Source organism: Macaca nemestrina, chromosome 20 (genome assembly GCF_043159975.1).
Source record: "Macaca nemestrina isolate mMacNem1 chromosome 20, mMacNem.hap1, whole genome shotgun sequence".
Taxonomy (NCBI): domain Eukaryota; kingdom Metazoa; phylum Chordata; class Mammalia; order Primates; family Cercopithecidae; genus Macaca; species Macaca nemestrina.
In genome coordinates, this window is record NC_092144.1 from 67,377,826 (window position 1) to 67,389,141 (window position 11,316).

Genomic DNA, 11,316 nt, shown 5'->3' on the forward strand with positions numbered 1-11,316 from the left:
GGACTTCCGCTTCTTCGTGTGACGTCATCTCCGTGGGCCGGCTTGGCCCTGAAACAGTGTGGGGCCTAGAGCGCTGGGTGGGCGCGTTCTGCGGCCTGAGCAGGGAAGGGTAGTGAAGCGGTTACGCCCCTTCTCCGCGTCTTGGCGGGAGCCTGACGCCCCGCTTCTCCCCTAACGAGGCATCCCACTGGCGCCCGTCGAGGCCTAGGCCTCCGCAGCCGCCCTCCGTCTCCTCAGCCCCGACGCTGCGCCCTGGGCCTTGTGCGCATTTTTTTGGGGGGAAAACTGAGGCTCAGAGTGCGAAAGTCAGCCGAGGTCGCCCCGCCCAGGACAGAGAAGGGCTGTGGTCGGCTGATCCGCGGCATTCCCGGGATGGCGGCGGCGTGGATGGCTCCGGCGCAGGTGAGTGGACGAGGTTTCGGACTTGCTGCTGCTCTGCTATTTCTGGAGGCCTCGTGGGCAGGCTGGAAGCCAAGACAGCCACAGGATTTTTCTTTGTCGCCATCGTTTAAGAGAAATGGCCGTGGCTTGTCATTTCCTTTATCCGCAGTCCTGCAACAGTGTTGGCCTCTGATAGGTGTTCAATCCGTGGTTGAAGGAGGAGTGATGCTTCCTTCTGAGGCTCTCATCACACTTCCCCTAAATCCAGCCTTGTCTGCGGCCTGCCAGCCCCTACCCCATCCCCTTGGCCAACCACCCCGACCTTGTGTCTTTGCGTTTTTCCCTGGTCCTTTGCTCTTCAGAGCCACCAAGCTGACCGTACAGACGCCTCTTCCATTTTCCAGCCTTTCTCCTTGACCCCCCTTTACCTCGAACACTGCCGCGGTAGTGGGGGGCCTCCGTCCCACATCCTTCTGGCCTCTGTCCAGATGTCACGTATTTGGAGGTGCCTTTTTTGGCAACTCCGGCTAAAGTGGCACCTTACACCCTTGCCCAGAGTCTGGTATTTTTGTGTAGAGAATCTGATGGTGTTAAAGAAGCTTGTGGATTTGAGTTTGTCAAGGACGTAATGAGAACAAAGAAAAATAATTAGAAAGAATGATATTAACTGACTGTCGTTGAGTCCTTGCTGTGGGCTGATCGGTGGGTAATATTTAACCCTCAGCTCGTGTAATCCTGATTTTTTTTTTTTTTTTTTTTTTTTTTTTTTTTTTTTGAGACGGAGTCTTGCTCTGTCGTCCAGGCTGGAGTACGGTGGTGTGACCTTGGCTCACTGCAAACTCCGTCTTCTGGGTTCAAGCGATTCTCCTGCCTCAGCCTCCTGAGTAGCTGGGAGTACAGGTGCACGCCACCACGCCTGGCTAATTTTTGTATTTTTAGTAGAGACGGGGTTTTACCATGTTGGCCACACTGGTCTTAAACTCCTGACCTCAGGTGATCCACCCGCCTTGGTCTCCCAAAGTGCTGGGATTACAGGTGTAAGCCGCCGCACCGGCTTAATCCTGAACTCTTTAGAATTAGGTTATATTGTCATCATTGTTCTACACAAGAGCAATTTGAGGGTCACAGACGTTCAATTACTTGCCTTGCATCACTGTAGCTCTTAAGTATCAGAAACTAACAACTGGTATGTTTACCATCATAGTCTGTTTTTAACCTCTTCTTTACCTGCAATGGTTAGGGAGGCCTGGGGGTGACACCTAAAGTAAACTTTGCAAGATGAGGCCTCCTTCTAGCCGTGGTCTTGGGCGTGAGGAGTCATGGCCTTTCATACTGGTGGAACTGTGTAGACTTAAAAAATGGTATATTGGTTGTTTAAGGAGTTCCCAGGGGACCTGTGTGGCTTCCACGGTGGTTTTATATGTGGTTCCCCTTACTCCCTTACCTGCTGACATATTCTGAGAGGGCACGTTTGTATGGTTTTGTTGCTGAATGTACTCTCCTACTCAGCCAGGATAGATATAATCTGCAGATGGGCCCATATTCTCATGGCTACAACCTGCTGTGCCCTCTGTGACTCTTGTTTGCTTGCTGCTGGAATATTCTGGCTTCAGGGTTACCTGCTAGTAGGACTCAGGTAGAAAAGGAAGTGATGGCTCATTGTGAATTCTCCCTGGAAGCAGGTCCAGGCCCTAACACCTGATCAGGTGCCACCACCTCAGGTGATTCTTTGGTGAGGTGGATGATGATGACTACACTTCTCTGCGCTTGTCCATGGGAGTGGCTGAAATGGATATATGGATTTGAAATGCTTCATCCTCATTAACTGCATTAACTTTGCTAATAGAGAAATGTCAGGTTACATAATTAGACCAGAGGGCCCTGGGCTTAAATCCTGCCTCTGTTGATAAGACCTGTGACTCTGGGCTGGGCATGGTGGCTCACACCTGTAATCCCTGCACTTTGGGAGGCCGAGGTGGGTGGACTGCTTGAGCCCAGGAGTTCAAGACCAGCCTGGGCAACATAGGGAAATCCTATCTCTACAAAAAATACAAAAAATTAGACTGGTGTGGCATCTTGTGCCTGTAGTCCCAGCTACGCAGGAGGCTGAGGTGGGAGGATCACTAGACCACAGGAGGTCAGGGCTGCAGTGAGCCGACATTGTGCCACTGCACTCCAGCCTGGGTGACAGAGTGAAACCATCTGGAAAAAAAAAAAAAGACATGAAGACATGTGACTTTGGGTAGACTGGTAGAGCTTCTGGGACCTGAGATCTGGGCCTCAGGTCTCTGAGTGTGACATAGAGATGATGATGGTGAATTCAGATGCCGTGTGTAGCCTTTGCCTCGGTGTTTTTTTGGTTTTTTTTTTTTTCTTTTTTTACAAACAGTTTTTCTTTGTTTCATTTTCTTTCCTTTTTTTTTTTTTTTTTTGAGAGACAGAGTCTAGCTCTGTTGCCAGGCCAGAGTTCAGTGGTGCGATCTTGGCTCACTGCAACCTCCGCCTCCCGCGTTCAAGTGATTGTCCTGCCTCAGCCTGCCAAATAGCTAGGACTTACAGGCACACACCACCACGCCCAGCTAATTTTTGTATTTTTAGTAGAGATAGGGTTTCACCTTGCCGGCCAGGATGGTCTCGATTTCCTGACCTCATGGTCTGCCCACCTCGGCCTCCCAAACTGCTGGGATTACAGGTGTGAGTCACCATGCCCAACCTACAAACAGTTTTTCTTTAGTTCTTTTGACTATTCTTTTTTTTTTGGGGGGGGGGGGACAGAGTCTCGCTCCATTGTCCAGACTGGAGTGCAGTGGCATAATCTTGGCTTACTGCAACCTCTGCCTCCCAGGTTCAAGCTATTCTCCTGCCTCAGCCTCCCTAGTAGCTGGGATTGCAGGTTTGTGCCACCACACCTGGCTACTTTTTGTATTTTTAATAGAGCCGGGGTCTCACCATGTTGGTCAGACTGGTCTCGAATTCCTGACCTTAGGTAATCCACGTGCCTCAGCCTTCCAAAGTGCTGGGATTACAGGCGTGAGCCACCATGCCCAGCCTTGACTATTCTTGATGAGGTGGGAAACACGGTTATACTAACCTGGAAATCGAGGCTCAGCGAAATGAAATGAGGTCCCTAAGGTCACATAGCAGGCACATGTTGATTTCAGGAATTTGGTTTTAAACCTCAGGAGTCTGGCTCCTGAGCTGGGGACTTTCAGTCACTTTACCATGGCATGTAAACCTGTCAGCATGAGGCAGGCACACAGGGAGGATCGGTAAGACTCAGGTACTGTTCCTGTTATTGTTGCTGGTGTTGATGTTATTATTATTCTTCTTTCCCATTCCTCTGATATGTCAGAGTGCTTACTGTCTGTGCCTCTCAGTCCGCTTCGGATTGTCCTAACCTTATTTCTGTGTCAAGTTCTAGTGGTTTCCTGCATATGAGGCCTTTTTTTTTTTTTTTTTTTTTTTTTAAGATGGAGTCTTGCTGTGTTGCCAGGCTAGAGTGCAGTGGCACGATCTCAACTCACTGCAGCCTCCACCTCCCAGGTTCAAGCAATTCTGCCTCAGCCTCTTCTGTCTCCTCTTCGCTGCTGTAATCCATGCAAGGCAGTGTCCACATTCCCCTTGATCCTAGCACAGATCTAGGCCCTTTGGAGGTGCTTGGTGATTTGGCCTTTGATTCTCTGTGCATCTTTTGCAGTGCTGGAGTGACAGGTTCTAATCCTATTCCACAGTTGCAAAGGAAACATTACTGGCTCTGTTTGACTTTTCAGGAGTCTGTGACCTTCGAGGACGTGGCTGTGACATTTACCCAGGAGGAGTGGGGGCAGTTGGACGTGACCCAGAGGGCCTTGTACGTGGAGGTGATGCTGGAGACCTGTGGCCTTCTGGTCGCACTGGGTAAGGCCTGTCCTCTCCTCTCCAACATCAGGGGCACCTGAAAGCAGCTTCATTCTAGCCTAATTCAGCTTCATTCTGGCTTCAGGCCGGGCTAGTGGAATAGGTCTTGGGAGCCAGCCCTCCTGTTTCCCAAAGCTTGACTCAATTTTTTTTTTTTTCTTTTTTTTTTTTTTTTTGAGACACAGTTTCGCTCTTATTGCCCAGGCTGGAGTGCAGTGGTGTGATCTTGGCTCACCACAACCTCCGCCTCCCGGATTCAAGTGATTCTCCTGCCTCAGCCTCCAGAGTAGCTAGGATTACAGGCATGTGCCCCCACACTCAGCTTATTTTTTTATTTTTAGTAGAGATGGGGTTTCTCCATGTTGGTCAGGCTGGTCTCAAACTCCTGACCTCAGGTGATCTGCCCACCTTGACCTCCCAAAGTGCTGGGATGACAGGCATGAGCCACCACGCCTGGCCTCATTATTTTGACTCACTTGATTCTTCCTGATCTCTTTGTGTCTTACTTAGAAAGGGTTGGCTAAGAAATGTAGTTTGCTTGTGGTCACAGCCAAAGGAGAGGGATCCGTTACCAGGAAATGGGGATGTTTTGTAGAACCCAAAGGTGGGATTTGCAGCCAGGCCCCTTGTGGGACTAACACTGGGTATCTTGTGCTGGCTTCCCTTTATGGGTCTGCTCCTGTCACTGTCTTTTCATAGTGGCTTTTTCTGGCTTAGCTATTGTGTGGAATAAAGTGACCATCTAGTTCTTGTTCTCTGAGACTCACACATTCCTTAGCACTACTACTTCCTACATATTTTTGTTGTTTCTCTGTTGATACTCTTCTCACTTAATTTTCCCAGCATCCCCATCCTCAGTGAGTAAGGATAATAGGGCCATTGCAATGAACACCTCAGAAAATTCATTCATTCAGTTTAACAGATATACCTTCATTGTGAGATGCTGTTTGTTGCATTTTTTTCTTGATAAAAGTTCTTTCTTTTGTGAAGTGTTGATTTTGATGTTTGTGCAAATGTCTGTATGTGGCAAAATTGCTGTTTGGAGTTCCCTCCCAGTTTTTTATTTTTCAGTGGTTCATGAAATGTCGAAGTATGGAGTCACCACGTCTACCCCTCACTCTGCTGCCCGGTTCCCTTAGGATTGAGTTTTTCCACTCGTATCTCCCATTCTTCTTTATAGCCTCCTTGTTTTGAGACTCCTGGCACCATACAGGGGAGTTCTCCATTTCCTCTGAGCACAGCACTTGGGAGACCAAGGTCTGATGCCTCAGAGTCCAATCCTAGCTCTACTCCTTGTCAGCTGCGTGTTCCTGGGCAAAGTACTGAACTCCTCTGTGCCTTAATTTTCTTTTTAGAATTTTTTATTTCTTTATACCCATGCCAGTGCAGAAAAGTGCCTCAATTTTCTCGTGGGTAAAATGGGACAATATGTGGCAAAAAAGGCTTACCTTGGCCGGGCGCGGTGACTCAAGCCTGTAATCCCAGCACTTTGGGAGGCCGAGACGGGCGGATCACGAGGTCAGGAGATCGAGACCATCCTGGTTAACACGGTGAAACCCCGTCTCTACTAAAAAATACAAAAAACTAGCCGGCCGAGGTGGCGGACGCCTGTAGTCCCAGCTACTCGGGAGGCGGAGGCAGGAGAATGGCGTGAACCCGGGAGGCGGAGCTTGCAGTGAGCTGAGATCCGGCCACTGCACTCCAGCCTGGGTGACAGCGTGAGACTCCGTCTCAAAAAAAAAAAAAAGGCTTACCTTTGTTTCATTGCACTTTGCTTTACTGCACCTAGCAGTTACTGTATTTTTAGAAGTTGAATGTTTGTGGCAACCCTGAATTGAGCAAGTCTGTCCCAACCATTTTTCCAACAGCATGTGCTCACTTTTTGTCTGTGTCACATTTTGGTAATTCTTGCAGTATTTCCTTTTTTTTTTTTTTTTTTTTTTTTTTGAGACGGAGTCTCGCTCTGTCACCCGGGCTGGCGTGCAGTGGCCGGATCTGAGCTCACTGCAAGCTCCGCCTCCCGGGTTTACGCCATTCTCCTGCCTCAGCCTCCCGAGTAGCTGGGACTACAGGCGTCCGCCACCTCGGCCGGCTAGTTTTTTGTATTTTTTAGTAGAGATGGGGTTTCACCGTGTTAGCCAGGATGGTCTCGATCTCCTGACCTCGTGATCCGCCCGCCTCGGCCTCCCAAAGTGCTGGGATTACAGGCTTGAGCCACCGCGCCCGGCCTCTTGCAGTATTTCAAATGTTTTTTATTAATATTATATCTATTGCGGTGATCTGTGATCAGTGATCTTTGATGTTACTGTTGTAATTGCTATGAGGCACCTCAAACTGCACCATGTAAGACAGCTTTATCGATAAATGTTATGTGTTTTCTGACTTCTCCACTTACTGGCCATTCCCTCTCTGTCTCTCTCCTTGGGCTTCCGTATTCTCTGAGATACAACAATAATGCAGTCAAGTCAATTAATAACCCTGAAATGGAAGCCAGATGCGTCTAATCCCAGCTACTCTGGAGGCTGAGATGGGAGGATTGCTTCAGGCTAGGAGTTCGAGACCAGCCTGGGCATCATAATAAGCCTCCATCTCTTTCACTTTTTGAATAAGCTGTAACTCATATGCTGTGTTGTGCAAAAATCTTAAGAAGTCCATTCACTGAGGCCGGGCGTGGTGGCTCACGCCTGTAATCCCAGCACTTTGGGAGGCTGAGGCGGGTGGATCTCCTGAGGTCAGGAGTTCGAGACCAGCCTGGCCAACATGACGAAATCCCGTCTCTACTAAAAATATGAAACAATTAGCCAGGCGTGGTGGTGCACACCTGTAGTCCCAGCTACTCGGGGGGCTGAGGCAGGAGAATCGCTTAAACTCAGGAGGCAGAGCTTGCAGTGAGCCGAGATCGTGCCACTGCACTCCAGCCTAGGCGACAAAAGGAGACTCTGTCTCAAAAAAAAAAAAAAAAAAAAAAAAAAGACAGAAGTCCATTCACTGAATTTTTGCTTATGTATAAACCAAAGTAACTGCCACCTACATCAATACACAGGCGATCTCCAGCTCCTCATCAGGATTTTATGCCCTCAATAGCCTCTTTAATTCTATTCGCTCGTATTTAGACTTCAAGAGCACAGATTGGTTGGCTGTTGTTGAACTGCACAGTGTGTTCTCTGACATATCTGTCTTTTGATCATCACGTCTGTGTTATTCTTTTCACGTGTTTATATGCAGTCGGAGCTGGTTCATTCTCAGTATGTTGTAGTTTCTCATTGTATGTGAAACTGCCATTCATTTGTCCATTACTCTGCTGATGGATGTTCCTGTTGTTTTCAGTTTTTGGATATTATGAAGGATGTTGCTGAGAGTATTCTTGTTCATATTTTCTGGTGGATGTAAATACTGGTTTCTGAATTTTCTGTTAACAGTAAATTCTGTTAGAATATACTCTAATGTGTGTACACCTCAGGTCATGGAGTAGGTTGTATATTCAGCTTTCTTTTTTTCTTTATTATCTTTTGTAGAGATGGGGTCTCACTGTGTTGCCCAGGCTCATCTTGAACTCGTGGCCTGCACTGATCTCCCCTCCTTGGCCTCCCAAAGTGCTGGGATTATAGGCATGAGCTACCCTGTGTGGCCATGTTCAGCTTTAAAAGAAACTGCCCAGCAGTTCTGCAGAATGTACCATTTCACTTTCTGACCATGGACATGTGAAAGCTTCCAGTGCTCCACATCTTCATCATCACTTGATAACATCATTCCCTTTTGGGAGGTCTAGGCAGGCAGATCACTTGAGGTCAGGAGTTACCAGCCTGGCCATCATGGTGAAACCCCATCTCTACTAAAAATAAAAAAATTAGCTGGGTGTGGTGGCAGGTGCCTATAATCCCAGCTACTCAGGAGGATGGGGTAGGAGAATCGCTTGAGCCTGGGAAGTGGAGGTTGCAGTAAGCCAAGATCACACCACTGTACTCCGGACTGGATGACAGAGCGAGACCCCATCTCGAAAAAACAAACAAACAAAAAAACATCATTTCATTTTACTGTTTGAGTCCCTGTGGTAGGTTTCTCTGTATCACAGCACAGAAACCATTGTAAGGTCACTCCTTTCATTCCTAATTTTCTTTTTTTTTTTTTTTGAGACGGAGTCTCGCTCTGTCACCCAGGCTGGAGTGCGGTGGCCGGATCTCTGCTCACTGCAAGCTCCGCCTCCCTGGTTTACGCCATTCTCCTGCCTCAGCCTCCCGAGTAGCTGGGACTGCAGGCGCTCGCCACCTCGCCCGGCTAGTTTTTTGTACTTTTTAGTAGAGACGGGGTTTCACCGTGTTAGCCAGGATGGTCTCGATCTCCTGACCTCGTGATCCGCCCGTCTCGGCCTCCCAAAGTGCTGGGATTACAGGCTTGAGCCACCGCGCCCGGCCTCATTCCTAATTTTCAAATGCAACAGTGACCATAATGATAACTGATGATGGCCCACAATTTACCGATCTCTTATGTACTGTCTAGCACTGTGCCAAGTGCTTTATAGAAATTTTCCCCTTTTTTAAGAGACAGGATCTTGCTCTGTCACCCAGGCTGGAGTGCAGTGGCACCATTGTAGCTTACTGTAGCCTTAAACTTCTGGGCTCAAGCAATTCTGCAAAGTAGCTGGACTACAGGCTCACGCTACAATGTCTGGCTAATTTTTTTTTTTTTTGGTAGAGAATGGGGTATTGCTATATTGCCCAGGCTGGGCCTCAAGCAATTGAACTCTGGGCCTCAAGCAATTCTTCTGCCTTAGCCTCCCAAAAGTAACAGGATTACAGGCATGAGCCACTGTGCCCAGCCAAGAATTTTCCTATTTAACCGTCATCACACCCTGTGAGACAGAATCTGAGAGTTTCTGTTTTTCAGATGAGGAAGTGGAGACTAGGATCAGCTAAATCATTTATCTGACATCAGCTGATTTGGTGCAGGCAAGATTTGAACTGAGATGTTCTGACTCCAGAGCTACACTCTTAACCTCCCTTTAGTATGAACTCACAATTCAGCACAGTTTTCATATTTTGTGCTTCAGTATTGGGCCCTCTTAGATTCTCTTTTTCTATTCTCTCTGGACTTTGGTTCTCTTCTTACTCTGATCTTCACTTTTATGTTGGCTTCATCTATTATCTCATAGCCAATCCTTGTTACTCTTAAATGCTCTCCAAGGCTAATCCACACATTCCTTTTATTTATTATTACTATTTTTTTTTAAGAGATGGGATCTGGCTATGTTGCCCAGGCTGGTCTTGAACTCCTGGGCTCAGCTTCATGAGTAGCCAGGATTACAGGCAGTACCTTTCAGATTGTGTCTTTTTCTAGTGTTTTCAAGTTACTGTTTCTCAGGGTTGTATTGAATTTCTGGATCAGTTTTGAGAGAATTGATAACTTTATATTATCAATTTCTTCATTCAGGTAGATCTTTATTGTCTTGATATAAAGTTTTATTATTTTCTTTTTTTTTTTGTCTTTAGACGGAGTCTCACTGTCTCCGAGGCAGAAGTGCAGTGGCGCGATCTCGGCTCACTGCAAACTCCACCTCCCAGGTTCATGCCATTCTCCTGCCTCAGCCTCCCGAGTAGCTGGGACTACAGGCACCCGCCACCACGCCCGGCAAATTTTTTGTACTTTTAGTAGAGACGGGGTTTCACCGTGTTAGCCAGGATGGTCTCGATCTTCTGACCTCGTGATCTGCCAGCCTCGGCCTCCCAAAGTGCTGGGATTACAGGCGTGAGCCACTGTGCCTGGCAGAAGTTTTATTATTTTCTTTTTTCAAGATCCAGTTGTTTGTTAGCCTTTTCGCCTATTTTTCACCCTGACACAGTGGATTCTATATGTCTACCAGGATTCTGTTCACCCTCTGTCCTAGGAGCTCTGTCCTAGGAGTAGCTGTGGCCATCCCTGTCTGTCCCTGAGGCAGAATCTTGAGCATCAGCTTCCTCTCTGCCCCTTCCTGTCACTGCATCCTGACCAGCCTTAACTTCTCATGGGGCTGCCTCCTCTCACTGCAGTCCCCTAGATTCGCTGAAGACTCCGTGTCTTTGTATATTCTATGTCCTAAGGCTAATATGTGCTTTAAGCTCATGAAGCATCCTCTGGGAAGCTTCCTTGGCCTCTTCCTGTCCCTGCCCCATTTAGGCTACATTAAGTGCCCCTTCCCTGGCCTCTTGTAGCACCTTGACATATTCTTGAGCAAGCTCACCATACCGTGTCATCATTATGTTGTCCACCTAGTCTCATCTTGACTGTGAGTGGGGATCTCTATTCCAGTCTGTACTCTGCTTGAGCTTCTCCCCCGGGTTTCTCTTTAAAAATTTCAAGAGTTGGCCAGGCACGGTGGGTCACGTCTATAATCCTAGCACTTTGGAGGCAGAGGTGGGCGGATTACTTGAGCCCAGGAGTTCGAGACCAGCTTGGGCAACATGGTGAAACCCCATCTCTTTAAAAAAAAATACAAAAAATTGGCCGGGCGCGGTGGCTCAAGCCTGTAATCCCAGCACTTTGGGAGGCCGAGACGGGCGGATCACGAGGTCAGGAGATCGAGACCATCCTGGCTAACACGGTGAAACCCCGTCTCTACTAAAAAATACAAAAAACTAGCCGGGCGAGGCGGCGGGCGCCTGTAGTCCCAGCTACTCGGGAGGCTGAGGCAGGAGAATGGCGTAAACCCGAGAGGCGGAGCTTGCAGTGAGTTGAGATCCAGCCACTGCACTCCAGCCTGGGCGAAAGAGCGAGACTCCGTCTTCAAAAAAAAAAAAAAAAATACAAAAAATTTAGCCAGGTGGGGTGGTTCATGCCTGTAATTCTAGCATTTTGGAAGGCCAAGGTGGACAGATTACCTGAGGTCAGGAGTTCCAGACCAATCTGGCCAACATGGTGAGACCCCATCTCTAAAAATACAAAAAAATGAGCCCAGCATGGTGGCGCACACCTGTAATCCCAGCCACTCGGGAGGCTAATTCAGGAGAGTCGCTTGAACCCAGGAGGCAGAAGTTGCAGTGAGCTGAGATCATGCCACTGTGCTCC

The 11,316-nt window shown here is 48.1% G+C and overlaps 1 protein-coding gene across 2 annotated transcripts in view; it reads left to right on the plus strand.

Annotated features, from left to right (window-relative positions):
* LOC105488103 (zinc finger protein 460) overlaps positions 1-11,316 on the plus strand; it is a 30,519-nt gene that overhangs the window by 487 nt on the left and 18,716 nt on the right. Inside the window, exons 1-2 of one of the 2 annotated variants that reach the window (XM_011751870.2) lie at positions 50-402; positions 4,152-4,278. In XM_011751870.2, the coding sequence (XP_011750172.1) occupies positions 373-402; positions 4,152-4,278 (157 nt within the window). In that variant the 5' untranslated portion in view covers positions 50-372. Of the gene's footprint in view, positions 1-49; positions 403-4,151; positions 4,279-11,316 lie in introns of those variants that run through there. The other variant, XM_011751872.3, reaches the window with a different exon arrangement.